Source organism: Budorcas taxicolor, chromosome 16 (assembly GCF_023091745.1).
Source record: "Budorcas taxicolor isolate Tak-1 chromosome 16, Takin1.1, whole genome shotgun sequence".
NCBI lineage: Eukaryota > Metazoa > Chordata > Mammalia > Artiodactyla > Bovidae > Budorcas > Budorcas taxicolor.
The window spans coordinates 65,486,551-65,509,149 of record NC_068925.1 but is presented as its reverse complement, the minus strand read 5'-3'; the positions used below and the strand labels follow the sequence as shown (position 1 = coordinate 65,509,149).

General features: G+C 36.9%; 1 protein-coding gene across 2 annotated transcripts in view; it reads right to left on the bottom strand.

The window, feature by feature from the left end:
* The window catches only part of SMG7 (SMG7 nonsense mediated mRNA decay factor), an 83,858-nt gene that overhangs the window by 25,517 nt on the left and 35,742 nt on the right, over positions 1 to 22,599 (bottom strand). For both annotated transcript variants that reach the window (XM_052654150.1, XM_052654151.1), the window contains exons 3-9: positions 17,148 to 17,179; positions 14,723 to 14,840; positions 12,876 to 13,008; positions 3,588 to 3,759; positions 2,341 to 2,412; positions 1,443 to 1,593; positions 961 to 1,096 (exon numbers count right to left, since the gene is read on the bottom strand). In XM_052654150.1, coding sequence (XP_052510110.1) covers positions 961 to 1,096; positions 1,443 to 1,593; positions 2,341 to 2,412; positions 3,588 to 3,759; positions 12,876 to 13,008; positions 14,723 to 14,840; positions 17,148 to 17,179 — 814 coding nt within the window. The remainder of the gene's footprint in view (positions 1 to 960; positions 1,097 to 1,442; positions 1,594 to 2,340; positions 2,413 to 3,587; positions 3,760 to 12,875; positions 13,009 to 14,722; positions 14,841 to 17,147; positions 17,180 to 22,599) is intronic.

Below are 22,599 nucleotides of genomic sequence, written 5' to 3'. Positions count from 1 at the left end.
CTAGAAGCTTATTTTAAAAACAAGCTATTTCTATTATAGTTACTTGGTATAATCTCTTACACATAAAAAGTATCAACTAAAAAATGATCATCTATAAAAACCTTTTCTGATTATATCTGGCTAATTTACTGTCTCTTAACTAGTTCTACAATCTCTGGAATGTGAAACCTGTATAATACTTCATAGACAATTTCCCAGTTACAGACAATTCCCCAAGTGCATAGACATTCAAAAGTAACCTAGAAATATGTTATTTGAGACTGTCTTGTTCACTGTTGATTTCAGTGACTAAAACAGTGATTGATACATACTAATCAAATGTTTGTTGAATAAATGAACTAAAAATAAGTTAATTTTAACTCCTCCAATATTATACATATTTTACTACATCATTTAAACAAAGTTAATATACTAATAAAAATTATTTTCATACATATAACTAGAAAAAAGGTTCCTTAATTTTATCTCCTTGTACAAATGAGTGAAATATATGCCTGCTGAATGAAATTCTCATTACTTTCCTTCAGTTAATCACAAATCCTGAGGGATCAAAGCACAGTAAGAACAATGAGCTCAGTTTGCAGAATGGAATTACTATCAATAAAGTAGGCAACCAAATCACATCTAAATACAGAAAACATCAAATGCTGGACTTCCAAAACTGAGAAAGGAAAGGTGCTTGATCTGAGAGGGAAGGAGGAAAATTTGTCTTTTCCCACTATGATATTTTCTGCCAAACGGCAGCTACTTAGTGAAAACATGTCTGCTGTGTTTCTTTATATAGACAGCACCTCAGTTTAAACTGAAGGAATGTGGTTTGCCAGAATTTCACATGCTTTAAATTTCGGTTTTATCAACGTTTCATAATTAAGTAATGACATAAAACTGGGAGTGAGTCTCCTCTAAAATCATATGCTTCGTCATTTAGACCAGAAAAAATTCTGTTTAAAAAAATCTAACCTTAAACTGTTCTTCCAACTTCTCTCGAAGAGGGCTCAACTTTTCCAAGCTCTTACTCAGGTACACATGACCATGGAATTTAATAAAGGCCTTGATGAAGTCAGAAACACCCCATTTGGTTTTCACCTCATCCCGGCTGAAATGAAAGAAAAACTTTCATGAATCTTAAGCAGCAAAATGGCTAAAATGTCTCACAGGAGACTTTGATTTGCAAAAACACATTATTTGAGCACCTGTGACTCAGGGAGCAGATTGTGCTCTCAGGGACTTTTCAACTGTAACATGCTCAGATGAGTTAGTACTCAGCAGCCTGTACTACTCCACTGGGAACAACTCAGAGACTGACCAGTTGAAATTCATGCAAAACTGTTGTAATACATATGTTTAGATTTTAGGCAAATAGGAGAGACAGGAAGCATGAGCAACTGGCCATTATTTCTTGTATGCCCAAATTTGAGTCCATTTGGAAAAGTCAACCCTACCTTTCCAGTGCTTTAGAAAGTGCTTTTTGTAGATTAGTAGAGGCAGCTGGGAAAGGGAACTTCACAGCAATGCTTCTGCAGTAGTAGAAAATTGTAGTCAGATGGTCTCCTTTGGAAGAAGCTAAGATAGCCAACTGATTGTAAGGCTGACCTAGAGGAGGAAGGTAAGATTCTAAAGTAATCCAAGATGCGTGAAGTCTTGCTATCACAGAATGCAGAAGGTCAGTTTTTAAGTCTCTGTATTAACAATGGGGAGCATTTTATAAAGTAAATCTCATGACTAGCTCATTAAAAATGGCCTAGCAGCACACTTTGGTGATGGCGTATAGGTTAAAAAGTCCTATGATTAGGGTGGAGGACACTCTAAGTTCAAGTAAGACTTTGGAAAGTGCTAGACAGTAAGTATTTTTTGCTTTGTGGGCCAGTCTCTATCACAGCTACTCACCTCTGCCACCGTAGTGGGAAAGTAGCCACAGACAGCATGAAAAGGACTTTCAATGTGGCTTAACAAGAATGCATATCGCCAAACACCTAAAGTAATTTAATTCAAGAATCACTCCTAACGCCCACTTAGGGAGCCATCAAAAGACAAAAGCATTATCTTTTTGTAGTAAAAGAGAATTTTTCTAGGAGGGAAATTATGGTATTAAAAAGAAAATTATTATTAGGGAAGCCAGTTGTTGAAGCAATTTTAGATCACATTAGAGGATATTCGATTCAGAGTGCTTTACTGACAACAGTAATAATATTTTTATTTCCAATTACACAGAATGTACAGTTAAAGGAAAAATACAATAATCAATACCAAAACAGAAAATATCTTTTGGCTTCTTAAAGGAGCCCTGAACTATCTATTTTCCATTTTTCTACTGAGAGTAAAGTGTCATAAGCAACTCACCATTGGAGGGGACAAGCTGAGCCGCATGCCTATAGTAGGACTCCGCCTGGCTGGTCTGGTTTCTGTATCGAGCTAAGAGTGGGGAAAGAAAAAGCTCAGTTTAAAAACAAACACACAGATAAAAACAACCATTAGGGTAATTCCAAAACAGCTACAGTTTAAAGATTTAAAGTTAATAAATACATTAAAATTAAATTGAGGTGATTAAAGACAAAACATTTTAAAACAAATTAACTATAGGATTACGTGTGAAGTGTCCATCCAGCCTTCCCTACCTGGGACATTCAGCATGTGACCAACTTTAAAGCTTACCTAGGCCCCATTTTCAGGTCCTCCAGTGTCATGCCATCACCAGCTCCCACTACGGACTATGCTGGTGACCTGGGGCCGGCCCACAAGAAGGGGTGAGTTATATGGCACTTAAAAACAAAACAAAACAAAAAACACTATACAATATGATCTGATTTATATGTATTTCTTTAATAGCTTTATAAAGTGATTTTGAAAAAAGCCTCAGACCTATTGAAATATTATTTATGTGTGTGCAAAGAATACACCGAAAGCAAAAGCAATCTAGATATACTATTACTCGCTGAATCTCCCTGTAGAAATTGGTGCTTACTTTGATGTGACCTCTCCTGGAATGAATGACATCAAGAGATCTAAAAATCTCTGAATGTAAATCCACTCCTTGTTATTTGAGGACAGTCAAAACATAATCCTATAGTTAATTTGTTTCACAACCCTTTTTAGGTCACCTTAAAGGAATGAACAAGAATATATATATTATATAACATTCCCAGATAAAATATATAAAATGGAAATACAAATTGAACTGTCAAAAGCAAACAATTAAAAATGAACTTTTAATGCACTGGTACGAAGAAAAGAAGGCAACCCAGCTTCAGGAGGAGTAATTTTTATAAACTCCACAATTCCAAAGGAGTACAGTCTTTCAGAAAATATTATGGCATCACTTTGAAAAATTAAGCTTTGATTACATTTTTGCTGGTTTATTATTTGCCTATATCTGCATAAAATCTGAATATGAAAGTTACTTCCTTCAAGATCCTTTGCCAACCTCAAAGCATTCAGAAAATCAAAGTTTCTTAAAATACATTTTATAGTTTTCTCTCATGACAATCTAAGTTGTACGTGTATGCTTGTTTAAAAGAAAATAATCTTTCTATCACTACTCCAAAGAAAAGCATGAATGTATTATCAATTCCTTCACACCAAGGGCTCACCAATGTCTCCAAGGTGAACGAGGCAGTGCTGGCAGATATAGGAACAGGAGCTAGACTGTGGCTTCACTATGGCGCTGGTATGCGTCTGTTTATTGCTGATAATTCCCAACTGGGAAGACTTCACACGGCATGGTAAATCTACATTAAACACTGTACACAGTTCTTGTAATAACTGAAAGGAAAACATGAGCAAGGATTAGTATTAAGTCAGAGTGCTCTAACAGTAATGTTGGTATACTTTAACATGTGTAACTAATATTACATACTGCTAAGATAGGACAACCTTTCATAGGATAACTAGTAACATTCATTACAAATCATATCATTTGACTTGCCAAGTATCAGAGCAATCCAAGATGTACATCTAAAAAGAACAGCAGCAATTTAGGGGGAAAAAAAAGATTTTACCTGAGTAGGCTATTCAGATTCATTCAGCAAGCAACTCCATGAAATTACCTATCTCTCTCTCTATTTTGTTTTCCTCTTAGAAACACACAAAACTCATTAAAGACTAGTTGGTTACAAATTTGACTTAAATACAAACCAACATATTTGGCAGACTTCAGGAGTTTCCTGAGATTTATTTTCTTAAGCTCGAGGTCAAACTTGGGTCTCTGCATACACAGATCTATACATCTGTAGAGATTTGGAACGAACTTTTGACATTATGTAGACATCCACTCTTTCTTCCTTTCTTCTCTAGTTTCATGGTTTGAGAGGGTTCCTTCTCTCACTGAGAAATAACTTCTCTGTCTGAGCATGCTGTTTCATTCTTTTCTGCCTCCTGCCTGTCATCCTCTCATTTTTAAAATCTACTTTCAACTTATCAAGCTTCTTTGCTATGGCCTATGAAATGTAGCCCACAAAAAATAAACAATAATTATTACTATAAAACAAAACACACAGAACGGAAGCACTTTCCCTTGACTCTAGATTTCTCCTTTAGCAAGCTTCTAATGTCTCTTCTTCTTCTCAATAGAAGTCCTTCAAAGGAGTCCATAAGTATCATATCTGCTTTCTCAATTCCTAGTCGCTCCTTGGTCCATTACGATCTGACTTTCACACAACCTCTCCGCTCCCCATCCCACCATCCACAACCACTCTACTGAAACCGCTGTCAAAGAATTCTTGTTAAAAATAAGCAAATACAATGGATGTTTCCTAGTCATCATCCTATTGGATCTGTCACATTGAAAACAGCTGATTTTATGACTGATCACTAAGCTTTTCTAGTTCTTTCTTTCTTGCCAATCATTTCTTTTCAGTGCCCTTCATTCAAAGACTTTTCTCCCTCCAAATTAACAGCCTCAAGCACTTAATTCTTGGCCCTCCACACAGCTCTTCATATTCTACTCTCAGTCATTCAAATATTTACTTACAAGCAGATGACACCACACTTATGGCAGAAAGTGAAGAAGAACTAAAGAGCCTGTTGATGAAAGTGAAAGAGAAGAGTGAAAAAAGTTGGCTTAAAGCTCAACATTCAGAAAACTAAGATCATGGTATCCGGTCCCATCACTTCATGGCAAACAGATGGGGAAACAGTGGCTGACTTCATTCTTCTGGACTCCAAAATCACTGCAGATGGTGATTACAGCCATGAAATTAAGACGCTTACTCCTTGGAAGGAAAGTTATGACCAACCTAGACAGCAGATTCAAAAGCAGAGACATTACTTTGCCAACAAAGGTCCATCTAGTCAAGGCTATGGTTTTTCCAGTGGTATGTATGGATGTGAGAGTTGGACTATAAAGAAAGCTGAGCACCAAAGAATTCATGCCTTTGAACTGTGGTGTTGGAGAAGACTCTTGAGAGTCCCTTGGACTGCAAGGAGATCCAACCAGTCCATCCTAAAGGAGATCAGTCCTGGGTATTCACTGGAGGGACTGATGTTGAAGCTGAAACTCCAATACTTTGGCCACCTCATGTGAAGAGCTGACTCATTTGAAAAGACCCTGATGCTGGGAAAGATTGAGGGCAGGAGAAGGGGACGACAGAGGATGAGATGGTTTGATGGCATCACCGACTCGATGGACATGGGTTTGGGTGGACTCTGGGAGTTGGTGATGGACAGGGAGGCCTGGTATGCTACAGTTCATGGAGTTGCAGAATCGGACACGACTGAGTGACTGAACTGAACTGATAATCATTCAAATACTTGGTTATTGTATCACACACCCATGGAAAATAGGGACACAGAGATAAATAAAAAAATCTGTGTGCTTAAGGAGCTCACAGCTAAATGAGCAAGACAGGTACATAAAGTAGGGAAAGGAGAGTAGGAGAGACAAGGAAGAGAGAGAAAGATATCAAACACGACAGCATAAACCAACAGAATATTCTATGCCTATAATAAGTTTCAATCCCTGGGCTATGTGTTTGTCTCACTTAATCTTTGTGATAAACTAGTAGCAATGCAATATGTTGCTTCAACACAGGTATGAAGCTCCATTTTTTTCATCAGAGGGTATGAAAGCAACAAAAATACTGAGTTGAGTAATATTACAGAATTAGAAATATCTTGATTCAAATACCACTTTCTCTAATAAGTACAGATTTCACGAAACAAAATAAGATACCTTGGGGGACCCAACTCAGAATGATATATAATATCTCACCCTTTTCCTAAGATAAAAAGCACCTCTAAAACCAAATATAAAATCCTATATTCCCTTCTCACGAAACACAGGGGTTATCTACAACTGTACTTGTACCTGTATATTTGCAATGTGCAAGAAATTTACTGACATAAAACTGAGCAAACAAAACTAGTGCCCAGAATGAAGAGAGTCTGAAAATAGAAAAAAAGCAACAAAAAATGGGAAAAAACCCTAAAACAGATTCTGTGGAAGATAGCAAGAAGAAACATGACCGAGGATAAGCAAACAGCTGAAAGAACAGGCTGGAAAATCAGGCACAGCTGAGTATCTATAGAAGGAAAAAGGGTGTTTAAGAAAAGTTAATCAAATATGGTCGAAACTTCATGTGGCTGTCTCATAATAAACTTTTTGCCTGAACCCAGGAGTTGTAGGTAGACATACTGGAAAAACTCCTGCTGGTTCAAAGGATTCCAGGTGAGAAAGCATGAGTTGAGGCAGAAACAAGGTGAGACTAAAGAGAAACAGATGTTTAATAAGCTGAACAAAACTATATTTGCCAATTATTCTGTGAAAGCTCTATTATACTATTCCACTGCTCCTTAGCTCTTCAATCTACACTAAGAATTTAGAACTAAATATGAATACACAGGGATTCCCTCATAGCTCAGTTGGTAAAGAATCCGCCTGCAATGCAGGAGATCCCAGTTTGATTCCTGAGTTGGGAAGATCTGCTGCAGAAGGGATAGGCTACCCACTCCAGTATTCTTGGGCTTCCCTTGTGGCTCAGCTGGTAAAGAATCCACCTGCAATGTGGGAGACCTGGGTTTGATCCCTAGGTTGGGAAGATCCCCTGGAGAAGGGAAAGGCTACCACACTCCAGTATTCTGGCCTGGAGAATTCTATGGACTGTATAGTCCATGGGGTCACAAAGAGTTGGACACGACTGAGCGACTTTCACTTTTCACTTTCACTATGAATACACAGAATATCTTTTAACTACTACGGACACTTAATGCTTTCTTTTTGGCTCCTATTTCTTAAGAGTAAGGACTACTTTACTGTTCTGTTTTTTCATGTTTAAAAAACCCATACAGCATAATGTTACATCTTTACTTCATTTGGCAATTTGGTTCTGGTTTTGAAGCACCAGGCTTTAATACCAATAGTTAACAAAACAATATCTAAGTCAAAATCATCTTCAGAGAAAACAGAAATGAGGATAATCATGTATCAGTCTCTTTTCAATCCATTCTAATCAGATTTCTATCTCAACCACTCAACTTAAGTCAAATTTCATCAAATCCAAGATACCATAAACTATAAGATGAACTATTATTTATGCAACAGAATAAAAAACTGCCAATTAAATGGTGAACTGACCATCTTTTGTAAATGTATCCCTATCTCAGAGGTGTTAAAATATGAAAAATGTTTTAGAAATGAGGAAATATGGTATCCATTAATTTCACTAATGACTTCTGTGTGTCAAATCCAACTGATCCTTTTTAATCACCTTACTTGATTTCTTTGTAGCACTCAACTGAGTTGGTCACTCCCTCCTCATAGCGAAATGCTTTTCTCTTTGTCTTCTAAGATACCACTCTGATTTACTCCTACTGAAATGTGGCTCCTCCTGTGCCAAATCTGTTCCCACCTAGTTCTATGGTTTTAAATGCAAAAACCCTAATGTCTAAGTCAGGGTACTTTATTCTAATAAATTTTACTCTGGCTCCGACCTTTTCACTGAGCTCCTAGCTTAGCTTATCAAATTACCTATTTGACCTCTCCACTTCTATGTCAAACTGGCATCTATCTCCCTAGCGTAGCCTGAATAGAGTTGTCTTTTCCTCAGCGTTCCCTATCTCGGTAAATGGTACAACCAGTCAACTAGCCACTCAATCTGATAACTTAAGTTATCTCTGACTCTTCCCCTATCCTGATTCCATACACCTGATCCAATCCATTAGGAAGTCCTGGCCATACTTTAAAAATCCATCAATATCTTCCCATTACCACAGCAGCACACTATCTACCTTCCATTCTTGACCCCTGCTAAATCAATCTCCAAGCAACATCCAAAGTAATCTTTTAAAAATACAAATTTTATCATGCTATTCCCCTGTCTACCTCCTAATGACTTGCAACTATACTTCAGATGAAAATTCAAAACTCATCTTAGTCTGTAAAGCTGTACAATGATTTGGACCTGGTGTACTTCCCCAGTCTAGTAGCTTAATCTGTACCACACGTCATCAAAAAAGGTGTACAGAACATTATTGTTTACAACACCATTTAACTGTTTCAATTATCAAGTCAAGATAACCAAAAAAAATGTTACTAACAAGTTCTATTAATGTTGAGATCTGAAGAGAGTTTACTGCTGCTCATTCTATGACTGGTGTAATTACTCAACCAGGGCCTGAGGAATGCAGTGGGGGAAAGAGCAATACTTACTACAAAAATTTCAAAAAACAAATTTCAAAATTAGATTATTTATACATTTTCCTTTATAAAATAATATTTTCCTTTATAAAACAATATTTTGAGACATTTAATGATTTTATTATTGACTTGCTTATAAAATGTTTTTGCAAATAACCTGCTACCTCAACAAAAATGATTCCTGCTACACTTCCTTGCAGACTCGTCTGGATTTATCAGTGTCCAACCGAACCCTTGGAAATGTGCTACGTGTGTGCCACATCATAAAAAAAGGTTAAGAATCACTTTTCAAGACAGTCTATGTAATAATGGCTAATATAAAAATGTACTGCAGAAGGTGGACACTCTATTGGGTTGGCCAAAGGGTTCAGTCTGGTCTTTCCATAAGATCTTTTGGCCAATCCAATACCTCCACCAAGTCTCTACTGCTCCTCCCGACTTCAGTTGTGTTCAGATAAGATTTCCACTACATGGAGGAGATGTAGGTTTGCAGGAGATTTAGGCTGGAGATGAGACTGGAGTTTTAAAACTAGACTGTTTATTATAAAAACCTAAGAGCAATGAGAATGGTACGAAATCTGTCCAAAAGGTTATGATGGGAATCTGGAATTCAAAGTAGTATAGTTGAAAGTAGTAATTGGGGGGTGTGTGTATGCTAGGAATAGGGAGACATACCATTTGTGTTAATACCCCATTGAGCTGAGACTATTCAACTAACGTTTAGAGTCCAACTGTATACCTAATTTTATATCATGATTTTACATTTAACACAATTTCCTGATCATAAAAAAAAATCTTCATAAACAGGACCTGCTGCTGCTGCTGCTAAGTCGCTTCAGTCATGTCCGACTCTGTGCGACCCCACAGACAGCAGCCCACCAGGCTCCCCCGTCCCTGGGATTCTCCAGGCAAGAACACTGGAGTGGGTTGCCATTTCCTTCTCCAATAAACAGGAACTAATTAAACCTAAAAGCTTTTGCAGAGCAAAGAAAACTGTCAAACAAAATGAAAACACCACCTACCAAATGAGAGAAAACTGATAAAGGGTTAATATCCAAAATACATAAACTGCTTATGTAACTTAAGATCAAAAACACAAATAACTGGATTAAAAAATGCCAGAAGATCTGAATAAACACTTTTTCAGTGAAGACATACCGATGGCCAATAGGCAATGAAAAAAGGCTCAACATTGCTAGTCATCAGAAAAATGCAAATTAAAACCACAGTGAGTTATTACCTCACAAATGTCATGGCTATCATCAAAAAGATCACCAATAACAAATGCTGATGAAGACATGGAGAAAAGGGAGCCCCCATACACTGCTGGTGGAAATGTAAGTTGGTACAGTCAGTGCAGAAAACAGTATGGAGGTTTCTCAGAAAAATAAAAACAGAACTACCCTATTACCTAGCAATTCCACTCCTATTCCTGGGCATATAGCCGAATAAAACAAAAACAAAACATACATGCACGTCAATGTTCACAGCAGCATTATATACAACTGACAACATATGGAGACAACCCAACTGTCCATCAACAGATGAATGGATAAAAAAGATGTGGGGTATGTGTGTATCCCCACAAACATACACGTACAATAGGATACTACTAAGCCATAAAAAAGAATGAAAATTTGCCACCTGCAACAACATGGACTTGGAAGAGATTATATTAAATGCAATGTCAGATACAGAAAGGTAAGTGCCTGTATGCTATCATGTACATGTGGAATCTAAGAAACCCAACAAAGTAGTAAATATAACAAAAAAATGAAACAGACACACAGATAAAGAAAACAAACTAGTGGTTACCAGCTAGGAAAGGCAAAGGAGAGAGGAGAAGTAGAGGTAGGGGACGAAGAGGCATAAGCTGTTATGCGCCAAATAAATAAGCTGTAAGGACACATTATACAGCACAGGGACTATAACCAATATTCTTAATTACTATAAACAAGTAAGTGTTTCCCAGATGTCACTAGTGGTAAAGAACCTGCTTGCTAATGCATAAGACATCAGATAGGCAGGCAGGTTTGATCCTTAGGTCGGGAAGATCCCCTGGAGGAGGGCACGGCAACCCACTCCAGTATTCTTGCCTGGAACATCCCATGGACAGAGGAGACTGGTGGGCTACAGTCCATAGGGTGAAAGAGAGTCAGACATGACTGCAGTGACTTAGCAAGCACACAGGCATAAACAGAGTACAACCTTTAAAAATTGTGACTCACTATGCTGTATACCTGAAACTTATATAATATTGTACACCAGCTAAACCTCAATTAAAAAAACCTTCATAAATACCATTTATAATAGTTTCATAATTCCATTTTACAGATGGTTTGTAATTTATTTAACCATTACTCTACTGTAGGATATTGGTGTTGCTTCCAAATTTTAGTATTTGAATATAAAATCTATTTGTTCCTTTAAATTGTAATTATTAAGTATCTGTTGACCTATGGACAAATGCACAAAGAAAACCTGTGCGGTAAGAACGAAAACTGCTGTATTTCAAAAACCTCAAACAAAATGAAAGGGCAAGAAGAATTGGAGAAAAGGATGTCTGTCAAAAAAAAAAAAAATAGGAAGAAAAACTAATATCCCTATGCAGAAAGAGCTCAGATAAATTACTGAGGAAAAAATTAGAGTTTGAACAATGGATGGGGAAAATAAATTATTAAACTGATTGTATAAAATACAAATATCTAATAAAGAATGAAAGAAGTTCAACATCAGTAGTAACTAGACATTAAATTATTCTCCATCTATGAAGTATGTTATCAATTAATCATTCATTTGCCTTTACTGAAATACTTAATGCTGTTGAGTGTATGTCAAGATAGACACTTGGATACACTGTTGATGGAAATTTAAAAACATAAATGATAACTTTCTGGGAAAACAAAAGTGATTATCAATAGTGTTAAAAACTCTACTCATCAGTAATTTATCCTGAATGAGAGGGTAAGGAAAAATGCTTTGACTTTTTATAATTTTCAAATCTCTTGGCATTGGTATGAATTTTTTATAATGGAAAAGCCAAAAAAAAGCATCTATTAATATATCCATCTCCTCATTTAGACTGGATAGTCCTTTGAAAGTTAAAAGATGGTCTCTCTTCCCTCTAATCCTCGGTGTCTAGTATTGTGTCTTACAAAGAACAGTTTTAAACAGTTACTTGCAGAATGAATTAACCTTTAACATCTGCCCTAAGGATTAGTCAAGTCAAACCACAACCCCTCTCTCCAGAAATACCAACTTTTGCTAAAAGCTGGAAGCAATTAAAAAATGAAGTGTGAGAACAAGAACCATACTTGAGTTCTTTCAATGATGAACAGTGATGAATTTTTTAGTCTAAGTAAATCTATAAGATGGCAGCTATTTGATATCTTTCAACAGTCTTTTCTAAACAGCAAAACCAAAATAGACAGAATATAGGTAGCAGTGGTCAAGCAGCAGCGGAGAGAAGGTTCTGTGAATTTCTTTGGTACAAGCTCTTCAAAATCTTGCCTTGTCATTTTAAGATGAGAATTTATACACATTTTATTAAATTATGAATGCTATTATAAGTGAATGGGATGAAGTTTTCAAAGGAATTCTACTTAAATACAATTCATTGTCCAAAAAGAATTATTTGTCTGTCCAAAAAAGAATCATTCTACCTCACGTGATTTAGAAGTCATATCGAGATATAACTAAGGGCAGGGAAAGTTTCTGAGAACAATAAATAACAGCTTATTATTCAAACTGAGGAAAGGCTACTCTATCTCTTAGGTAGCTTAACAGCATTTGAAGCTCCAGATATATTCTACTATATACTTAATACTAGAGAAACTCATTTGAGATCCCAGAGTTTGACTTTCTTACCTGGTACAACATGGCTGTTAAACTTTCTTAGTGACCATACCCATACATTCACATTTGCTCTAATGAAGCAAAGTCAGTTCACTTGTAACTGTACTTCTGCAGCTTCACTAAGGCATTGCTCTCATACCCTTTTCCTATTCATACAATTATACCTCCAACCTTTAAGGTGAACCATCACCTTTTAAAGAGCAGAGTCTTTACTGTTTTAAAAGTCTTATGGTAAATAATTCTGGACATTTTTTAAATTTGAGATTACAGATGATCCACCCCTAGATGCACCATACTATGGGTATGTAAAGTACCTATACAAATAAGATGTGCACAAAGGGAATGTTCACCACTGATTTTTAGGAAAACTGGTATGCAGTGCCAAACTCACCTGAGTATAGAAGCCACTAGCTGCCTCTAGGAACAGAGAAAGGTTTGCCTGAACTTCACTCCGATTCGGGTTTGCTCGATTCTTTGCCTGGCCTTGTAGTGTTGTGATCTGATTCTTAAAGGCATGATTCCAGCTGAAAACAAAATGTAATTCTATTTGGTATAGCAGTGACTCACTGGGCAGACACTGGTCCCCCTGAGAACAAGAAAGAACTGTTTGTTATAATTATAACACACTAGACAGTAAACCTGCATTAAAGTTATTCACTTAAATAACTTCATGCTCCCCTTTGAACAAGACTAGACAAGCAGTAGAATGCAACTGACCTTAGTAAACACTTACCAAATGTTCGAATAATCAGTGGCTTCAGTTATTAATCTTTTAGGGTTACTAGAGTTAGAACCTACTTAGGAATCCTGGTACAAACTTAGAACTACAGTGGTAAGACCAAAGTAAAAGTAAGCTATTAACAAGTTTTCATACATTTTATCATTGCACCAAAAAATGTCTTCTATCAAGTGGCATGCCTGGGGGGATGGGGGATGGTGGTGGTGGTTTCCTTATAAATATTAAGCCATATTTCTTATTTCTCTAAAACTTATTTCCCACAACACTTGGTTCTATTTCTATTTAATAGTTTTGTTTCTCTTGGGGTTAATATTTTTGCGAGAGCTTGAAATATAAACTTATTTTTGACATTTCAGTTTTGGCTATTCAAACTAAGAAACAACACAGTGCTGAAATATGGCATACCAAAATCCTGTTATAAAATGCCTTTCATTCATTAATTAAGTTGTACAGAGAGTCATTTTAAATTTAGTTATGGTGAAGTACAGTTGCTCCCTAATTTGGAAATCACAGGGGGAAAAGAAAGAAACGAACAAAAAAAACAAACTAAGAAGGAAGGAAGATATACTGGCTTCATTAAAGGATGCAAATATATATAAAGGGTTTACAACCTACCTGGAAAGTACCTAATTCTTTATCAACGGCAGCTTTTGAGACTCTTTTGAAGCACTGGGGTTTTTAATGATTTCTGAGGGCAATCACTCCCTCAGCAATTTTGATGCCATCTTATCCATGACTCTAATATCAAAAATACGTGTTTGAGTGGTTGTGATTAAATTCTATTACTAGGTCTTCTAACAATATAAAGGTCAGGTGTGTAAAAATCAGGAAAATTAGATTAGGAAAAACTAATTTTCACCACAACTTAGGTAAACAGAATATTCTTGATTTTTAATTTTCCACCAGGCTAATGTCCTTGTTTCAATTTATAAAGCAAGGCCTTCCATGAAAGGAATTTATTTACTCACTTGGGAATCTGGTTATCTGCCATTTCACAGCTCATAGAAAGAATGAGTGGAATAGCCCAAATACGTAAAATTTTTCTTAGTCTTATTGGGGAGTGGAGGAAGGAAATATCTACTTATTTGATTAAAAGGAAGAACTTTCCTTACAATGTATTTTCCTTTGGGAGAGATTTATAGAATTGCCTTTATCAAAGAAAGTCTGCTCTGAACACTTCCTTTTCTAAATCATAGCTTAAATACAGGACTGAATACAATAGAGAGAATTCAAACACTATTTCTTAGCACTTGAAATATATACAGACTTGTTTTTATGATATGCCCTAAACACCTTAATAAAACTCAACTCTGAACATTTCTCCTCTTTACACCAAAAGTCAGTTTGTTCAAAACATCACAAATATTAGAATTTCTTTTTTTTTCCCATTGAGATAGCTTACTCTGAAATAGGTTAAAAAGAAACAACTAAATTGTTCTCTTCTAAAGTCTCGGTGAGATTCTTGATCTTACAGGGACATCCCAAATGGTAATACTTACAGATCCTGTTCTACTTTCTTGTCTAAAGCGTATTCCAAATCAGTAACAAGCATTTTCTGGTACAGGTCCTGCAGAGCCTGCCTGGATGTCCAGACTTCGGCTGGACCCAGCTTAGAATCTGAGTAACAAAAACAAAAACAGCAGATAGATAAACAGATAGTTAAGGCCATTACGCCACACCAACAACTCCTTCACTCTCTATTCACCAAAGCAAAAACCCGCTTTAAATACATATCACAGACTGCTCCAAAAGTTTTATACTACTACATTTCAGATGAAACTTTCACCTTTTGGCTAATGATTGACTCTTTCAAAATACTTCTGTATTTGTCTTTTAGTTTTGAAATAACACCATGAAATGAAAAAGGCTTAAAAATAAGCGAGAGAATGATTCACCCTTTGATTTTGGTATGGATATCTATGTATTTATACCATAGGAAGTCATATGCCTCATAAGAGTCACCCCATTTGAAACGGTGGACTGCCAAGTTGATCTGTTTACTCTTACAGTAATAACTGTATCTCTTTGTTCAAAGAAGCTTTTCTTCTTTTGAATCATTCTCACAATTGCCCTTACAGAAGCCTCCTGTCAGCTCACAATCCAGCAGTTGTTTGAGCATTCTGCTATTACTCCTACTTTCCTATAAATGTCAAGCCAATAAAGTCTTGACAGTGAGTGTTATTTTACCAATCGGTAGGCTGCTTGTCAAGACACTTTTGTGAGCAATGCATACTTGCTATTTAATGTAAACGAGCAGACAAGTGATTAAACTGCTCAAGAGGCCAAATGAGAGACTGGGTGCAAGATGAAATCAGGAAGTCAGGCTATGACTATATGTAATACCAAACTGGGGCTGTATTGTCTGCCAGAGTCCTACAAGGCACATTAGCCTTTCCTATTACTAGGCTTATAAGTGCAACAACTGATAGTGAGCTGCCTCAATAGAAGAACTTAATAATGGACTTTTCAATTATATATTTCTGACTGCTAGTTAGCCTGTCTGGTTGCATTTCAAGGGTTTCCAACGGCATAGTCTTGACTCCTCTTTAGGATTGCTATTAGTATCTACAGGCACCATAATCTTATTCTGCACACAGAATCTCCCAGATATTAGAGTTAATCCTCACGAGAGTCTGCTAGAAACTAAAATATAGGGTCTATTTTTTGGTATCAGGTTCTTGGCCCCTTATTAAGCTTTTAATGACTAAATAAATAGATTTACAGATTTATTCAACCCTGCTTCAACTCATCGGCTGCAGAATGAGCAGACTTAATATCTTAGGGACAAGTCACCTTCTGGGAACAACAGATGTACCCTACAAAAGTCAAACCCTAAGGCCTTCTTACTGAGAGTGTTCCAAGAGTTAAGAAAATGTAAAAGGTATATAGACTGCCTGAGATTGCTCCATATACAACTTTTATCACACAATGCAGATTACAATGCCAACACAAAGAGGCATAACAGAGCAGAGCAGGGTGCAGAGCTGACCCCGGTAGCCATAGTATGGAGGATAATGACAGCTATGTTAATAACAGGAAGAACTGTAAACTAAGAAAAAGTGATTTGGGCTTTTTTTCCCCTTGAACAAGGTGACAGTGAGATTACTCAAAATTCTTAGAATATTAGCCTGCAACTCTAGAAATTGAGAAAAACACATCCAAATAGCCCATTTCCTCTTGGTTGTAAATTTTAGCAGGTATTCGGTTTACAACAAGTTTAACTGTCTTTGTGAGTGTCACTGCAGAACTAAAATCTTCAAAAATGAGAAAGAGATCCACTAGCACCTACATTTTTTAAAACATTTCAGCATAGTTACACAGAAAGCATGTTGCTATCATGCTGTAAAGAGAACATTTTGACCACTACATAGCTGCTGCCATGTACTTCCTAATTTTGAGTTCAAGTCATCTGCTCCTTTTACTGGCTAAGTCTAATTATTGTTTCAAAAACACCTTGGCTATTATTGAAAACAAAAAGGTAAGAGAGAAAAGAAAAGTGGCAAGGTAGCTCAACTTCAAGGACTTTCAATTTGCAAGAGTTTTCCTGAAAATATTTTTCTCTGAAGGCTTATTTACTATTTAGGTCTGGGGAATTATAAACAGGAAGACATAAACCTAATGTTGGTACTTGTGTTTATATGGTAGATGAATTATTTTTTCTGTATCTCTTAAATCGCTAATATAGTATGTCAAAGTTAAATTATTATATGCATTAAACTAGGCAATATTCAAGTCAATGTAGCACAGATTATAAAAAATTTTGATGAGCCATCTAAGTAAAAATTCAAACTATAAAAACAATAAATACTGAAAAAAACCTTTTGTCAACCAGGATGATACTACAAGTAGTATAATAAGATGACACACTTCTCTTAATTTAATGGTATAAAATAAGGTGTGAAAAACAAATGAGTCAGACAGTACCTGTCATGTCAGCCTTCAGGACTTCTGCCTGCCTGGAAAAGGGAAAAAGAATATCAATTAGAAACAAACTAGGCCTACCCAACGTAAGTAACACTAAAAGTTAAGTAAAATCATATGACAATAAGAATGCAAATTAAAAAAAAGAATGTATAGCAGCTCTATTTGTGGCACTGCAAACAGTGACCCTGCTTTAACATCCAGAATAGTAAGATCTTAGCAAACTGATGTCACTGCTTAGACGTTCACAGGGTCATCATGAACTCTTCTACCAGGTAGGGTTCACTTTCTTACTGTTACTCCCAAATCGGATACATTTAAAGATAACATTTAAGTGACATTTATTAAATTAAAATTTTTCTGTCAATGAGGCCAGAAAATTCTGTGTTTCTCAATTCACTAGCCACTATAACTATTTTAAATCCCCATCCTCCTCAAGCTGATTTCTGCCCTCTTCCTCAGTCTCAACTCTTTTCAGCAAAGGACAGTTCCATTCCTCAGGAAAACAACGCCCTTACTAAAAAGGCTTACTACATTCACAGAACCCTCTTCTTTCTTACTCTTGTTAAAACACTAGAGGAAGTGTATATCTTGTTTAAGACCAGTAATTCCACTTAGGTATGCTCTTTCTAGCCTTTGTAAAAACTTCTGATCCTTTAATTACCACCTCCCCTCTTTCAATAATTTAAAAACTTCCCTCTCTATTGGATGCTTCTCACAGAGTATTTAAACACGCCCTACACTTTCACAGACTTTAAAATCTTCTATCTTCTATTCTCGTCTAACTGCTGCTTCTTTTCTCTCTTTCCAAATTCTTCAAGAATTGACTGTATTCAAGAAATGAACTCATGATCAACCTCCACCCTCATCTCTGGTTTTTCTTTCTAGAGTTTTGTACATTACTAAATGTATCATGGCTTCCCAGCTGTGAAAAGCAGACACCGGGAAGTCATCCATGACAACATTCTCTCAAATCCCTGATAATCTATCAATGCCAAAGAACTTTACCTACTAAATACATCTTGAACCTGTAATTCTCCCTTTAGTTCTTTTTCAGTCACTATCATTCAAGTTATAACCATCCATTGCCTGGACTATTGCAAAGCCACCAAACCTTTTTCTCCACTTCACTCCTGTCTCCTTTCATTCTGCTTGCTCTACTGCTATCAGAGGGATCTTTAAAACATGCAAATCTGACCTCATCAACTGCCCTCTTAAAACCTTTTAATGACATCCCACTGCTTTTAGGGTGAAAATCAAGATCTTTAGTAAAGTGGACTTCAAAGCCCTCTGCACTCTGAAGAGAGCCTCTGTACTCTACTTCTATCATCATTCTGTTCTCCCCTTGACCCTTTTGCTCCAGTCCCTGGACTTCTTTCTAGATTCTCCAATGTGTTTGGCTCCCTTCACACTCAAAGCCTTTGTAAAGAAGAGTCCCTTTGCTAGAAATACCTCTTCCCCACTTTGTCTACTTAATGACTCATCCTTTGTCTCAACAGACATTACTTCCCGAGGAAGCTTTACTAAAACCCTACGTGTGTGTGTGTGTGTGTGTGTTAGTCACTCAGTCGTGTCCGACTCTTTGTGACCTCATAGATTGTAGTCTGCCAGGCTCCTCTGTCCAAGGAATTCCCCAGGCAAGAATATTGGAGTGGGTTGTCATTCCCTTCTCCAGAGGATCTTACCAAACTAGGGATTGAACCCAGGCCTCCTGCATTGCAGGCAGATTCTTTATCACCTGAGCCACCAGGGAAGCCCTTGAACCCTACATACATGAAACATATTCTTGTTTTATATTCTCAAAGCACTTGTATTTTTTCTTCATAGTACATATCACAGATTTTAATGCTCACCATCACAACTCCTATGCCTACACAGTTGGCATTCAACAAATATTTTTTAAGTGAAGAAAGGAAAAAGGCTAAATTACCGTCATATAATACAAAAAGGTAAGAATATAAAGTTAAGAGATCTCCATTTTTAAAAACAAAATCTGACATAAAAGTTAGAGAACAGAGACTCTAAAATTTTTACTGTAAATGTTTATTATTTAATATCAATTTGTGAATTTTCATCAAAATATAACATGAATCTTTTTTCCTAGCTTTAAAAATTTTTTTAATATATTTTAAAAATTAAGCTTTCAAATATAACAGAAGCATAATAGGATGTTATAAAAACCACAAGCCATATGAGAACTATCACTATAAATGAACAATATCAAATACACAGCTATGAAGTGAACTGAAGTCGCTCAGTTGTGTCTGACTCTTGTGATTCATGGGATTCTCCAGGCAAGAATACTGGAGTGGGTTGCCGTTTCCTTCTCCAGGGAATCTTCCCGACCCAGGGATAGAGCCCAGGCCTCCCGCATTGCAGGCAGATGCTTTAACCTCTGAGCCACCAGGGAATCCCAATACACAGCTATACTTAATCCTAAAAAATAACATCACATCAAATTCCATTATCCATTCAACCTAGTTTTACTGTTTGCTTTGAGTGCTAAACTTTTGCCATTAAAAAAAAAAAAACAACCAAAACTTCAAAAAGTAGTTGATTTATGTCCTTAAAACCTAAGATCATATTTAGAAATGCCTCACCTCTTAACCTACCAGTGTCACAACCTCCTCTCCTGCCCTCACCCGAACCTAACTAGAGTACTAACTCACGAACTTTATACTTAGACAACCAGCCATACTTATGCATCTTCACTGGATTCAGTAACCTTTCATTCTGAGTAGCCAAGTTACTAAGGGTATATTTTACAATGTAGCCATATCTTGGAGATCCAACCAGTCCATCCTAAAGGAGATCAGTCCTGGGTGTTCATTGGTAGGACTGATTTTTGAAGCTGAAACTCCAATACTTTGGCCACCTGATGAGAAGAGCTGACTCATTTGAAAAGGCCCTGATGCTGGGAAAGATTGAGGGCAGAAGGAGAAGGGGACAACAGAGGATGAGGTTGGATGGCATCACCAACTCAATGGACATGGGTTTGGGTGGCCTCTGGGAGTTGGTGATAGACAGGGAGGCCTGGCGTGCTGTGGTTCATGGGGTCACAAAGAGTCGGACACGACTGAGCAACTAAACTGAACTGAATCCATATCTTACCTAAAAACACATACTCTAGTATATACAAGATACACTGAGAATCATGTATTTATAGATTGTTTTCTCACTCCAAACAAGATTTGCTCGTAAAGATGAACAAATACCATTTCGGTGATGCTAAAGCAGAGACATTCTTTGCCGACTAAGGTCCGTCTAGTCAAGGCTATGGTTTTTCCTGTGGTCATGTATGGATGGGAGAGTTGGACTGTGAAGAAGGCTGAGCGCCTAAGAATTGATGCTTTTGAACTGAGGTGTTGGAGAACTCTTGAGAGTCCCTTGGACTGCAAGGAGATCCAACCAATCCATTCTGAAGGAGATCAGCCCTGAGATTTCTTTGGAAGGAATGATGCTAAAGCTGTAACTCCAGTACTCTGGCCACCTCATACAAAGAGTTGACTCATTGGAAAAGACTCTGATGCTGGGAGGGATTGGGGGCAGGAGGAGAAGGGGACGACAGAGGATGAGATGGCTGGATGGCATCACTGACTCGATGGACGTGAATCTGGGTGAACTCCGGGAGTTGGTGATGGACAGGGAGGCCTGGCGTGCTGCGATTCATGGGGTCGCAAAGAGTCGGACACAACTGAGCGACTGAACTGAACTGAAAATTTGCCTAAAGTGAAGTGAAGTGAAGTGAAGTCGCTCAGTCGTGTCCGACTCTTTGCGACCCCATGGACTGTAGCCTATCAGGCTCCTCCATTCATGGGATTTTCCAGGCAAGAGTACTGGAGTGGGTTGCCATTTCCTTCTCCAGAGGATCTTCCCGACCCAGGGATCAAACCCGGGTCTCCTCGCACTGTAGCAGACGCTTTACTGTCTGAGCCATAAGGGAAGTCCCAAGATCTGCCTAATGAGGATACCAATTTCCAGTCAAATGAAGATCTGCCTAATGAGCATACCAATTTCCAGTCAAATGAAGATTATATTGAGCATATAACAGGAACTATTTCCAAACAATCTGCTTCTCTGATAGGCCATCAGTAAAAGAAAAACTATAATTCTATTTTTATATACCATTTTTATATAACCTGTCCAAGAAATATAAAACTAAAAATCTAAACACAAACAAAACTGCAAAAATGTCATAAAAACTATCTGACATGAATGTTCAAGCATTTTGAAATTTCAAGAGTTTTGATGCCTCAAGAACGACTAGGGAAGAGATGCTCACCTCTGAGCACAGTTCTCTCCTAGGTTCTGAAAGAGACACGCGTTAATGACTAAAATAACTCTGCTAAACTGAAATGGTAAAGAGAGTTAAACAGAAAATAAAACCGTGGGAGATAGCCACTATCATTCCTATCCCATAAACAAGGAAATTGAAACTGTGAAATGTGGAAATAGTCTGTCCATTATCACAAAGCAACTAGGTACAATTAAGTACAAACTTAGTTCTTTCTGACTCTGAAGTTCAAATTATTTTTATTTCCAGTTGGAATTAAAAATTCTATGACATAAAAAGCTAACACAGACTTACCTAGGTTCAGTTTCGTGCTCTGTTGATTAAATCTTAACATTTAAGTCAACTAGTCTAAACTGAAGATCAGTTCACAAAAAAATAAAACACAAACCAAAAAAAAGATCAGTTCATATTAGGAAATAAATACCTGAGATTTCTACCAGAAAGACCACAAGAAGTAAAATTCATATTCTCATGCAGTGGTCAGACTGTGGGTAAGCTTTCCTCCTTCACAATGGATCAATGTTTGTAAATACATTTTATTGGAACAGGCTTGCCAATTCATTTACGTATCATGTATGGCTGCTTTCTGCTACAAGAGCAGAGGTGAGAGGTTAAGATAAAGACTACATGTCTCATCAGGCCTAAAACAGTTACTATCGGCCCCTTCACAGAAAAGGTTTGGCTCTCCTGCTCCAGGGAGTATTTGATCAAAAACAAGAAGTCGATATGTATAAACCCCCAAACAAACAGTTTTCCCATATGAGGAGTCATCAATAATAGTCTCCTCAGAATAAAGATTTTTATTTGTTGACATCATAATGTCACAGAGAAAACTGTTTAAAAATAAGTTTTTTTAGATGGTGTACAATATATAAGAAATCAACAGATATGTGATCTTAAACCAACTGCTTTCACAAACATTAGCACAAAATTGTCTACTTATTTTACTTTTTTTATAAACAGAAAATACTATACCTCAACGACTTATTGGTTTTGTTAAAGATCAATATTATTAAAGATTAATACTACAATGCTTATATAAAGAGATACTAATTTTCAAAAGTTTCCTCTTGGCTTCTAGAAGGTGTGGCCACGTGAATTCTTTTTTATTCTTACTTTAAGCTGAAGGAATTAATAAAAAGAATGAAGAATCCGAGAATT